We start from the raw sequence: 13,597 nt of genomic DNA, 5'->3' as shown, positions 1-13,597 counted from the left end.
ACCCCAACAACAGAACAGCACTCTGACAGGAAGTATCATGTACAAAGACACACCCAAGAAAAACAGACCAGTGCTTGATAGGGCTAGACATGCTCCATCTACAAGAAGGCTTGTAATCAAGAACACAGAGTTGCATTTTTCCATTGGAGCCTAGACCATGAACAGTACACCCTACAAAAGGATCCACAGATAGTGCATTGGAAAGGCTCGGGCGTCCTAATGCCCAGTTCTTTTGAAAAGGCACAAGGCCTTTTGCTGCTGTGCATCAACACTGCTATAGCTGATACAGGTGCGAGCTAGCTTTCAGAAAGAAAAACATATTTTTTCAACCTTAACACAGGCGAGGGTGGAAGGTTGTTAGACTCCGTCCTCCTTTACCCATCCCATACAACCACTGTAGGAAGTTGGCTCTGTATGCACTATTTCAAAGTAAGGAATAGTATGCACAGAGTCCAAGGGTTCCCCTTAGAGGTAAGATAGTGGCAAAAAGAGATAATACTAATGCTCTATTTTGTGGTAGTGTGGTCGAGCAGTAGGCTTATCAAAGGAGTAGTGTTAAGCATTTGTTGTACATACACATAGGCAATAAATGAGGAACACACACTCAGAGACAATTCCAGGCCAATAGGTTTTTGTATAGAAAAATATATTTTCTTAGTTTATTTTAAGAACCACAGGTTCAAATTCTACATGTAATACTTTGCATGAAAGGAATTACAGGTAAGTACTTTAGGAACTTTGAATAATCACAATAGCATATATACTTTTCAAATAAAACACATATAGCTATTTTAAAACTAGACACAGTGCAATTTTCAACAGTTCCTGGGGGAGGTAAGTATTTGTTAGTTTTTGTAGGTAAGTAAACCACCTACAGTGTTCAAGTTTGGGTCCAAGGTAGCCCACCGTTGGGGGTTCAGAGCAACCCCAAAGTTACCACACCAGCAGCTCAGGGCCGGTCAGGTGCAGAGTTCAAAGTGGTGCCCAAAACACATAGGCTTCAATGGAGAAGGGGGTGCCCCGGTTCCAGTCTGCCAGCAGGTAAGTACCCGCGTCTTCGGAGGGCAGACCAGGGGGGGTTTTGTAGGGCACCGGGGGGGACACAAGTTAGCACAGAAAGTACACCCTCAGCAGCACGGGGGCGGCCGGGTGCAGTGTGCAAACACACGTCGGGTTTGTAATAGGAATCAATGGGAGACCAAGGAGTCTCTTCAGCGATGCAGGCAGGCAAGGGGGGGGCTCCTGGGGGTAGCCACCACCTGGGCAAGGGAGAGGGCCTCCTGGGGGTCACTCCTGCACTGGAGTTCCGATCCTTCAGGTCCTGGGGGCTGCGGGTGCAGGGTCTTTTCCAGGCGTCGGGATCTGGGAGTCAGGCAGTCACGGTCAGGGGGAGCCTCGGGATTCCCTCTGCAGGCGTCGCTGTGGGGGCTCAGGGGGGACAACTTTGGTTACTCACAGTCTCGGAGTCGCCGGAGGGTCCTCCCTGAAGTGTTGTTTCTCCACCAGTCGAGTCGGGGTCGCCGGGTGCAGGGTTGCAAGTCTCACGCTTCTGGCGGGAAACGCTGTTGCCTTTAAGTTGCTCCTTTGGAAACAAAGTTGCAGTCTTGGGTGAACAGGGCCGCTGTTCTCGCGAGTTTCTTGGTCCTTTTAGAGCAGGGCAGTCCTCTGAGGATTCAGAGGTCGCTGGTCCTGGAGAAAGCGTTGCTGGAGCAGTTTTCTTCTGAAGGGGGAGACAGGCCGGTAGAGCTGGGGCCAAAGCAGTTGGTGTCTCCGTCTTCTCTGCAGGGTTTTTCAGCTTAGCAGTCCTCTTCTTCTTAGGTTGCAGGAATCTGAGTTCCTAGGTTCTGGGGAGCCCTTAAATACTAAATTTAAGGGCGTGTTTAGGTCTGGGGGGTTAGTAGCCAATGGCTACTAGCCCTGAGGGTGGGTACACCCTCTTTGTGCCTCCTCCCAAGGGGAGGGGGTCACATTCCTATCCCTATTGGGGGAATCCTCCATCTGCAAGATGGAGGATTTCTAAAAGTTAGAGTCACTTCAGCTCAGGACACCTTAGGGGCTGTCCTGACTGGCCAGTGACTCCTCCTTGTTATTCTCATTATTTCCTCCGGTCTTGCCGCCAAAAGTAGGGCCGTGGCCGGAGGGGGCGGGCAACTCCACTAGCTGGAGTGCCCTGTGGTGCTGGAACAAAGGGGGTGAGCCTTTGAGGCTCACCGCCAGGTGTTACAGCTCCTGCCTGGGGGAGGTGATAGCATCTCCACCCAGTGCAGGCTTTGTTACTGGCCACAGAGTGACAAAGGCACTCTCCCCATGTGGCCAGCAACATGTCTCGAGTGTGGCAGGCTGCTAAAACCAGTCAGCCTACACGGGTAGTTGGTTAAGGTTTCAGGGGGCACCTCTAAGGTGCCCTCTGGGGTGTATTTTACAATAAAATGTACACTGGCATCAGTGTGCATTTATTGTGCTGAGAAGTTTGATACCAAACGTCCCATTTTTCAGTGTAGCCATTATGGTGCTGTGGGGTTCGTGTTTGACAGACTCCCAGACCATATACTCTTATGGCTACCCTGCACTTACAATGTCTAAGGTTTTGCTTAGACACTGTAGGGGCACAATGCTCGTGCACTGGTGCCCTCACCTATGGTATAGTGCACCCTGCCTTAGGGCTGTAAGGCCTGCTAGAGGGGTGACTTATCTATACTGCATAGGCAGTGTGAGGTTGGCATGGCACCCTGAGGGGAGTGCCATGTCGACTTACTCGTTTTGTCCTCACCAGCACACACAAGCTGGCAAGCAGTGTGTCTGTGCTGAGTGAGGGGTCCCCAGGGTGGCATTAGATATGCTGCAGCCCTTAGAGACCTTCCCTGGCATCAGGGCCCTTGGTACCAGGGGTACCAGTTACAAGGGACTTAACCTGGATGCTAGGGTGTGCCAATTGTGAAAACAAAAGTACAGGTTAGGGAAAGAACACTGGTGCTGGGGCCTGGTTAGCAGGCCTCAGCACACTTTCAATTCAAAACATAGCATCAGCAAAGGCAAAAAGTCAGGGGGTAACCATGCCAAGGAGGCATTTCCTTACAACCACCAACCCACACTATTTGTGTTTGGGGACAAAAACGCTCATGGGAGAAGCTACCCTGGTTGAAACACAACAGCAGGACAATGCCTACACAAAACAGCATGAACACAAGTAATTGGTAAACACTTCTTTATACAAATTCCCAATTCCATAACCTAACCGAGCGACCACGTTCAGCACTCTGGCACATTAGCTGTTCTGGCTTACATTCTACAAAACTACAAGTTTGTTGCTAGGGCTCCATGAGTACTTGTAGCTGAATTTCTTTGCTTCACTGTGATTCGATGTAGCCTCCTAGGGGTCCCAGTAGCTTAAAGTTCAAAAGACTGACTGGAAAAAAAAACATGATAATAAAAATCAGAGAGTCTTCATGTAATGAGGGACAGCATACATCGCAAGTCTGTCAGACATCTGCGTCTGTTTCCTCTTTGGGATTCTGATGCCTTGCTTCAGGGAGGCAGACGCGGGTTGGGGTTGGGAGAACTAGCACTGACGAAGGAATGCATCTAGGCACTATATCATTTTATTGCAAATTAATAATATTGCAGTGTACTGATACTTTCATTTACTTGTATTCTGAGTAAGAACGTTCAGACAGTAAAATGTTAGCAAAGTGAAATTATTACTCTTAACAGTGGGTGTGATATGATCCACTCTGTGACCCACCAGTGCCAAAGACAGATAATGTTCCCTTGTTGCCATCCTCCGCCTCTCTTGTATTCCATTATATATGTCTTCCATCACTTATGTAGGCTAAATTCCGATCACTGTGCAAATATCCCGCCCCTTAATTCCCCCCTGTCTATTTCTACAGGTTAAACCTGCCGGAATGTGCCAGGGGACCAGGCCCAGGATTTACAGAAAATGCGGAATTTGGTGCAGTTGCCCCAAAACTCAGATTAGGAAGTATTTATCAGAACTGATAAATACCCAAGCCCAGCATTTTAGTATTTATCAGCTGCTGTAAAAACTCCAAACAGCTTCCTAGGCACTACTATCGGGGCTGGGGGGAAGGCTTGGGGAGCCATCATTTCTGACGAAGAGACATAAAACTCTAGCATCGCTTCTATCTCTGCGCATTAGCCCTGACTAAAAATATTAATTTCAGAGTGGCCTCTTATCTCCCCGCCTCGTTGCAGAATGAAAGAGTCCTTTGTGGTGACAGGCAGCCAGGACTGCACTCTGAAGATCTGGAGGTTGCCAGAGTCGCTGACGTCCAAAGTGAATGAAGTCCGACTGTCTGCACCAGAGATCCTCCAGGCCAGTGTGACCGAGAAAGGCCACGACAAGGTAGGATATGTAGTAACAGCATCACTGGTTTACTCCACATGTCTCTGATTAGCTGGACTAAAAGTTTTCTTTTGCCCTTAATGTGATGGTTAACCTACGTTCAGAGGTCACACTTCCACTATGATGTGCCAGTGAAGAAGTGATTTTTGTGAAACTTGAACACAGGCAGCAGTTCAAATATGAATAGTATCATAGCACTGTCAAGTTGAAAATTACTTAATAAATGTTTCTGTGCAGCTCTCTCTGGCAGTACACAGATACCAGTGATGTGCTACTGTTGTTACTATGTTGGCAGAGCTCGGTTTGAAGCCATGTGCTGCTGAGCTTCCATCCATTATACATATGACAAGTTATCAGTAACTCTGCTAGTTGGAGTATTTTTCAGTTGCCTGCTCTAAATTTCTTAAATTTGTACATACGCACAAAAAGTGCAATTTATTTTCTCCTTTTTTTGCGAAACTGGGTCCATAACATTTGTTCAGCCTTAGTATGTTCAATTCTGCAGACCTGCTTTGTTGCTCATTTTAAATGTTCACAAATATTTTTAGGTCTCGTCTAACGGTGTGCCTTCTCTGTTGTTGCTGTGAAGGGTACAGTATACAGTAAAGTTCTTGGCACCTGCCCATTAATTACCATTAGCGAGATTGATTGCCATTCTTATTAGCTGCCTCCTAATTGGCCACCAAATACATCACATCACTTCCTTTTATTTCTCCGGAGCACGGACCAAGTATTAATTGATTTCATATGATTAGGGTCCTTGCGCTCCTCCTCTGCATACTCGCGCTGTGATTCAGAGTTTCTGTCCGTCATTTCCATTTCTATGCTACACATTTTGGTTGCTTTTAACTTCAGTCCTACGGGTTTGTGTGTTGTTGCCATAATTTGTTTTTGAATTTGGCACCAAAAAAATGGCACGCATTTGGGGCGGAGTTATCCCCTCTGCCAAGATCGTAATCAGGCCCAAAGTCTTTGGCTTTTAAAGTGCCTCAATTTTTGGCAGCACTGCCCTTAATCCATTTCTCCTTAAAATATGTGTCCTTAGTCTTATGTGTATTCCTCCCCTTCTCTGTGAATGCAAAGTATGTGTCTGTATAAAGGGCTTCAGTTTTGTGCCGCAGCTACACAACTTCTCCTTAAAACATGTGCTTAAGTGCTTACTCTCATACGTATTCCACCGAAGGCGCTTTCAGGCAGACTATAATCATATGCAATTAGTTGTAAGAGATGTAGCCTTACAGCCACAACTGCAATCCACGCTGCCCTGCCCCACTCCACGCTGCCCTGCCCCACTCCACGCTGCCCTGCCCCACTCCACGCTGCCCTGCCCCACTCCACGCTGCCCTGCCCCACTCCACGCTGCCCTGCTCCACTCCACGCTGCCCTGCTCCACTCCACGCTGCCCTGCTCCACTCCACTCTGCCCTGCTCCACTCCACGCTGCCCCGCTCCACTCCACTCTGCCCCGCTCCACTCCACTCTGCCCCGCTCCACTCCGCCCTGCCCCACTCCACTCCACGCTGCCCTGCCCCACTCCACTCCACACTGCCCTGCCCCACTCCACTCCACGCTGCCCTGCCCCACTCCACTCCACGCTGCCCTGCCCCACTCCACGCTGCCCTGCCCCACTCCACTCCACGCTGCCCTGCCCCACTCCACGCTGCCCTGCCCCACGCTGCCCTGCCCCACGCTGCCCTGCCCCACGCTGCCCTGCCCCACTCCACGCTGCCCTGCCCCACTCCACCCTGCCCCACTCCACGCTGCCCTGCCCCACTCCACGCTGCCCTGCCCCACTCCACGCTGCCCTGCCCCACTCCACGCTGCCCTGCCCCACTCCACGCTGCCCTGCCCCACTCCACGCTGCCCTGCCCCACTCCACGCTGCCCTGCCCCACTCCACGCTGCCCTGCCCCACTCCACGCTGCCCTGCCCCACTCCACTCACGCTGCCCTGCCCCACTCACGCTGCCCTGCCCCACTCCACTCACGCTGCCCTGCCCCACTCCACTCACGCTGCCCCGCCCCACTCCACTCACGCTGCCCCGCCCCACTCCACTCACGCTGCCCCGCCCCACTCCACTCACGCTGCCCCGCCCCACTCCACTCACGCTGCCCCGCCCCACTCCACTCACGCTGCCCTGCCCCACTCCACTCACGCTGCCCTGCCCCACTCCACTCACGCTGCCCTGCCCCACTCCACTCACGCTGCCCTGCCCCACTCCACTCACGCTGCCCTGCCCCACTCCACTCACGCTGCCCTGCCCCACTCCACTCACGCTGCCCTGCCCCACTCCACTCACGCTGCCCCGCCCCACTCCACTCACGCTGCCCCGCCCCACTCCACTCACGCTGCCCCGCCCCACTCCACTCACGCTGCCCCGCCCCACTCCACTCACGCTGCCCCGCCCCACTCACGCTGCCCCACTCCACTCACGCTGCCCCGCCCCACTCCACTCACGCTGCCCCGCCCCACTCCACTCACGCTGCCCGCCCCACTCCACTCACGCTGCCCCGCCCACTCCACTCACGCTGCCCCGCCCCACTCCACTCACGCTGCCCCGCCCCACTCCACTCACGCTGCCCCGCCCCACTCACGCTGCCCCGCCCCACTCCCCGCTGCCCCGCCCCACTCCCCGCTGCCCCGCCCCACTCCCCGCTGCCCCGCCCCACTCCCCGCTGCCCCGCCCCACTCCCCGCTGCCCCGCCCCGCTCCCCGCTGCCCCGCCCCGCCCCACGCTGCCCCGCCCCACTCCACGCTGCCCCGCCCCACTCCACGCTGCCCCGCCCCACTCCACGCTGCCCCGCCCCACTCCACGCTGCCCCGCCCCACTCCACGCTGCCCCGCCCCACTCCACGCTGCCCCGCCCCACTCTACTCATATCTATCACACGCCACTCAAACTACCCCACTCCACTCTACACCACCCCGCTCCACTCTACACCACCCTGCTCCACTCCAATATACCCCAATCCAGTCTACCCCACCCCAATGTATTCCACACTCCACTCTTTTCCAATCTATCCCACTCCGCTCCAACCTACCACACTCAACTCCAGTCTACCCTGCTCCAATCTACAAAACTCCTCATCCATCTATCCCACCTCACTTCAGTCTACCTGACTCAACTCCAACTACATACTCCACTCCAATTTTCCCCACTCAAATCTACCTGACTCTGCTCTAACCTACCCCATGCCAGTCAAATCTACCCCACTTCACTCCAATATACCCCGTCCACTCCACTCTACCTCATCTGCCAGTCTACCCCTCTCCAGTCTACCCCTCTCCAGTCCACCCTACTCCAGTCCACCCTACTCCATTCTGCTCCACTCCATTCCAATCCATCCCACTCCTCTCCAGCCCAATCTACCCCTTTTTTCTCTAGTCTTCCGCCCTCCACTCTAATCTCCCTAACTCCACTCCAATCCACCACACTCCACTCCAATTTACCCACTCCCCTCCTCGCCAGTCTACCCCACTCGACTCCAAAAGGAAGAGCTATTGGCTTTGCTAATGCTTGTTTATAATATTATCCTGTATCCATGTTAGTAATGAATAATGGGTCAAGTATCTTCCAGGGCTCGAGAGGGCTTGTGCAGGATGTCATTCCTCTTTTTTTTTTTCCTCCTCCGCAGGACATTAACAGCATTACTGTATCGCCAAATGACAAACTGATTGCCACCGCCTCACAAGACAAGAGTGCCAAACTGTGGTCATCAACAGATTGTACACTACAGGGCACCTTCCGTGGCCACAAACGTGGCATCTGGTGTGTGCAGTTCTCGCCTGTAGATCAAGTGCTGGCGACTTCTTCTGCTGATGGAACGCTGAAGCTGTGGGGCCTGCATGACTATAGTTGCCTAAAGGTGGGTCCTTTGGCTGACTGGCTGATCTGCTTTATGACCCATATTCCTGTTGCATGTTTTTTTACAATTCAGGAAAAAGTTTTGAATGTGAAACAGAAGAAAATTTAGAGGTGATTGTACAGAATAATTTCAACATTTTTATCGGTGTGGCATGTCTATTTTGGAATAACCTCAACCTTCCCATCTTCAGAAAATAGATTAAAACCAACCTTTTCTGCCAGTTCTTAAATCAATTACTCTAAGAGTCGAAGTAATACATTTTTCTCCACCTCATGCCTGTGCTAGCAGCTTTAGGCACTGCCACACCTCAGGGGTCTCATTAGGCAGGAGTAAGGACGGAAATTAGGAGAAGTGGATGAGGGATTGAAACCCTTGCCCTTTGCATTGATGCACCTTTGTCCTGAGTAATTCAGCTTTACTTTCCTTCCTGACACTTTTTCCTAACCATTTTGATGTCTGTCTCTCTCTTGTAGACTTTTGAAGGTCATGATGCATCCGTGCTGAAGGTTGTCTTTGTTAGTCGTGGGACTCAGTTGCTCACCAGGTAGGTCCGCACATTAGGAAAGCTGGGATATGAAAGATATTTAACTGAACCTATGGCAGCCGCCTTATTTAGAATTGTAACCTTATTCATGGCCATTTTGATGTAGCACAATATCCACAATGTTGCTTGGCCTCTTCAAATGCTTCGTAATACAAACTCTTGCCAAGATGTAAAGTAGGAACTTCATACAGAGAACCGTTATTAAATAGAAGGGAAAACAGTTTTTATAGTTGTCTCCCAAGCCAAAAACATCACATCTTGTGGCCACTGTCACTTGGATCGAAGAGGCATGCTGGTACATTCCATTTAGTGTTCTGAACATGTTTCTACTTTTTGTCCACAGTGGCTCAGATGGTCTGCTGAAGCTTTGGACGATTAAGACGAACGAGTGTGTGAAGACGCTGGATGCCCATGAGGATAAGGTCTGGGGTCTACATTGCAATAAGGCAGATGACACGTTGGTCACAGGCTCCACCGACTCCTGCATCATCCTCTGGAAGGTACCTTGGGTCTTCACCTGAGCCATCTGGCATCATTATAAGAATTCACTTTACCTTCTGAGTTGGTGTTTTTGTGGGGGCTGTATGATTCCTGAAGTGGCAGTGGACTTTAGAGCCTTTCTTCCCAAGCACAGTCTATTGCGTGATTGAAGGTGAGGTAGAGAGAGAGAAAAAGTAAAAAAAAAACACAAGCAAGGAAAATACTCCTTTCGCTACAGGTTATGTCTCCTGCTAACCAGTTAGCTTGCCTGTTGGATGAGAACTGTTGTTCTACATCTGCATGCTCCTGTAAAGGAACTTTGTCAGAGGCCGGATAGACAGTGAAAATAGAACAGAGTCTGGGTTGAAATTAGCATGGAGCGTGATGTTTTCATCCACCCTTAATCTTTGCTGCAAGATGTGATGACTGAATAGAGATGAAAATGCAGCCCCCCTCACCTGTACAGTTGGTGTCCTCGAAGGGGATGAGGGCCACAGGATATGATGTGGCATGGAGTCTGATATCTCCTCTTATCTAAAGAAATGATGCCTTCTAATGGAGGCCGTGACGTAAAGGAGTGTCCTGACTCAGGACGATAGTGCCATTCCTACATGTAGAGGCGATTCCTGCTAACGGTTGCCAGGTCCGATGGGGCATAGACTGACCACAAGTTACCAGTGGAAGCAGTGCCTTCTTCAGAGACTGGGACTCAAGAGCATATGGTCCGAGCATACCTCATACCCTTAGAAGCAATCCCTGCTAAGAGGTGGCAGGACTGAAGGGCAAGGGCGGATGGTATTCAAGGGCTCAGGGGCTGTGCCCTCCCCCTTTGTAGCTTCTCTATTGAAGCAGTTATTTAAATACATTTTAAAAATAAACCATGTTGACAGCGTTTTCCTTGACCCTTACTCCCTGTGAAAGTCATGCCCTTTCACAAGCTTCTCTGCACCTGTGTGGGCATACGGCTGATGCTGTACAGCAGCGCTGTCGGGGCGTGCCCACGCACAGCCCCGATGTTTTCTCATCACACGGTGACGTGCCTGGCTTATGTCATCCTCCACCAGAAGCGCCCATAAAAAATAGCCTTGAAAGATTCACTATTCACCTCAGACTTTTAAAGACTCCTTGCAACTCAAGTGCTATTACTCCACCCTTTCCTATCTCCTCAAGGGGTGGTGTGCAAGCATCAAGCCTTACTGACCACACCCCACTCTGTGACGAAATAGAGACTGGTGGGTTAGGAAGCGTGTTACTGGAGATCTACACTTACTTTATAGTCACATTTTATTAAGAATATGGGAAATTACTCAAAATCCCTTCTTCCCCACGAAGCCGGTCCCACAAAGGCAGGAAAAGAGTTGAGGGAGAGGAATATAAATCAATAGATATCTTCCTGCAGTGCATGTCAGGGAGACAAGAGTGTGTGGCCTGACCTCAAGCCATAAATATGCCAAGGACAAGGAGCAAACACAAGTAAGTTGGAGCTCTGTCTTATTATAGAAAATACGTAAAAATCTGTTCTCTCAGCTATCCCCCCCTTCCATGCCTCTCTAAGTGCCGGTGTCTGTCTAAGGCATCAGTGGTTTCAGTACTTTATCATGGGTGGTGATGTTAGGTTTATGTCTTCTACAGAATGACTACGTGACGTCATATTAAACAGATAAACAGATGTAATGTGTAGGTTAATGTAGGAAGTTGGCTCTGTATGCACTATTTCAAAGTAAGGAATAGTATGCACAGAGTCCAAGGGTTCCCCTTAGAGGTAAGATAGTGGCAAAAAGAGATAATACTAATGCTCTATTTTGTGGTAGTGTGGTCGAGCAGTAGGCTTATCAAAGGAGTAGTGTTAAGCATTTATTGTACATACACACAGGCAATAAATGAGGAACACACACTCAGAGACAATTCCAGGCCAATAGGTTTTTGTATAGAAAAATATATTTTCTTAGTTTATTTTAAGAACCACAGGTTCAAATTCTACACGTAATACTTTGCATGAAAGATATTGCAGGTAAGTAGTTTAGGAACTTTGAATAATCACAATAGCATATATATTTTTCAAATAAAACACATATAGCTATTTTAAAACGAGACAGTGCAATTTTCACAGTTCCTAGGGGAGGTAAGTAATTGTTAGTTCTTGCAGGTAAGTAAACCACCTACGGGGTTCAAGTTTGGGTCCAAGGTAGCCCACCGTTGGGGGTTCAGAGCAACCCCAAAGTTACCACACCAGCAGCTCAGGGCCGGTCAGGTGCAGAGTTCAAAGTGGTGCCCAAAACACCTAGGCTTCAATGGAGAAGGGGGTGCCCCGGTTCAAGTCTGCCAGCAGGTAAGTACCAGCGTCTTCGGAGGGCAGACCAGGGGGGTTTTGTAGCGCACCGGGGGGGACACAAGTTAGCACAGAAAGTACACCCTCAGCAGCACGGGGGCGGCCGGGTGCAGTGTGCAAACACACGTTGGGTTTTCAATTGGAATCAATGGGAGACCAAGGGGTCTCTTCAGAGATGCAGGCAGGCAAGGGGGAGGGCTCCTAGGGGTAGCCACCTGGCAAGGGAGAGGGCCTCCTGGGGGTCACTCCTGCACTGGAGTTCCGATCCTTCAGGTCCTGGGGGCTGCAGGTGCAGGGTCTTTTCCAGGTGTCGGGATCTGAGAGTCAGGCAGTCGCAGTCAGGGGGAGCCTCGGGATTCCCTCTGCAGGCGTCGCTGTGGGGGCTCAGGGGGGACAACTTTGGTTACTCACAGTCTCGGAGTCACCGGGGAGTCCTCCCTGAAGTGTTGTTTCTCCACAAGTCAAGCCGGGGGCGTCGGGTGCAGAGTTGCAAGTCTCACGTTTCTGGCGGGAAACGCAGTCGTTTTAAAGTTGCTCCTTTGGAAACAAAGTTGCAGTCTTGGGTGAACAGGGCCGCTGTTCTCGGGAGTTTCTTGGTCCTTCTAGAGCAGGGCAGTCCTCTGAGGATTCAAAGGTCGCTGGTCCTGGGGAAAGCATCGCTGGAGCAGTTTTCTTCCGAAGGGGGGAGACAGGCCGGAAGAGCTGGGGCCAAAGCAGTTGGTGTCTCCGTCTTCTCTGCAGGGTTTTTCAGCTCAGCAGTCCTCTTCTTCTTGGGTTGCAGGAATCTGAGTTCCTAGGTTCAGGGGAGCCCTTAAATACTAAATTTAAGGGCGTGTTTAGGTCTGGGGGGGTTAGTAGCCAATGGCTACTAGCCCTGAGGGGTTGGTACACCCTCTTTGTGCCTCCTCCCATGGGGAGGGGGTCACATTCCTATCCCTATTGGGGGAATCCTCCATCTGCAAGATGGAGGATATCTAAAAGTTAGAGTCACCTCAGCTCAGGACACCTTAGGGGCTGTCCTGACTGGCCAGTGACTCCTCCTTGTTATTCTCATTATTTCCTCCGGCCTTGCTGCCAAAGTGGGGCCGTGGCCGGAGGGGGCGGGCAACTCCACTAGCTGGAGTGCCCTGTGGTGCTGTAACAAAGGGGGTGAGCCTTTGAGGCTCACCGCCAGGTGTTACAGTTCCTGCAGGAGGAGGTGTGAAGCACCTCCATCCAGTACAGGCTTTGTTACTAGCCACAGAGTGACAAAGGCACTCTCCCCTTGTGGCAAGCAACATGTCTCGAGTGTGGCAGGCTGCTAAAACCAGTCAGCCTACACGGGTAGTTGGTTAAGGTTTCAGGGGGCACCTCTAAGGTGCCCACTGGGGTGTAGGTTACAATAAATTGTATTTTATTGTGCTGAGAAGTTTGATACCAAACTTCCCAGTTTTCAGTGTAGCCATTATGGTGCTGTGGAGTTCGTGTTTGACAGACTCCCAGACCATATACTCTTATGGCTACCCTGCACTTACAATGTCTAAGGTTTGGCTTAGACACTGTAGGGGCACAGTGCTCATGCACTGGTGCCCTCACCTATGGTATAGTGCACCCTGCCTTAGGGCTGTAAGGCCTGCTAGAGGGGTGACTTATCTATACTGCATAGGCAGTGTGAGGTTGGCATGGCACCCTGAGGGGAGTGCCATGTCGACTTACTCGTTTTGTCCTCACCAGCGCACACAAGCTGACAAGCAGGGTGTTTGTGCTGAGTGAGGGGTCCCCAGGGTGGCATAAGATATGCTGCTGCCCTTAGAGACCTTCCCTGGCATCAGGGCCCTTGGTACCAGGGGTACCAGTTACAAGGGACTTACCTGGATGCCAGGGTGTGCCAATTGTGAAAACAAAAGTACAGGTTAGGGAAAGAACACTGGTGCTGGGGCCTGGTTAGCAGGCCTCAGCACATTTCAAATCAAAACATAGCATCAGCAAAGGCAAAAAGTCAGGGGGTAACCGGAGCTCTTCAAGATTCGGCGTCG

General features: G+C 51.0%; 1 protein-coding gene across 1 annotated transcript in view; it reads left to right on the top strand.

Annotated features, from left to right (window-relative positions):
• Positions 1-13,597, top strand: part of TBL3 (transducin beta like 3) — a 192,600-nt gene that overhangs the window by 154,911 nt on the left and 24,092 nt on the right. The window contains exons 14-17 of the mRNA XM_069209783.1: positions 4,216-4,366; positions 7,999-8,229; positions 8,703-8,773; positions 9,117-9,273. Coding sequence (XP_069065884.1) covers positions 4,216-4,366; positions 7,999-8,229; positions 8,703-8,773; positions 9,117-9,273 — 610 coding nt within the window. The remainder of the gene's footprint in view (positions 1-4,215; positions 4,367-7,998; positions 8,230-8,702; positions 8,774-9,116; positions 9,274-13,597) is intronic.

The sequence above is a fragment of the Pleurodeles waltl genome, chromosome 10, assembly GCF_031143425.1.
Source record: "Pleurodeles waltl isolate 20211129_DDA chromosome 10, aPleWal1.hap1.20221129, whole genome shotgun sequence".
In the NCBI taxonomy this organism is placed as follows: domain Eukaryota; kingdom Metazoa; phylum Chordata; class Amphibia; order Caudata; family Salamandridae; genus Pleurodeles; species Pleurodeles waltl.
Note: the sequence above shows the minus strand (reverse complement) of the source record. Positions and strands in the feature narration are given on the sequence as shown.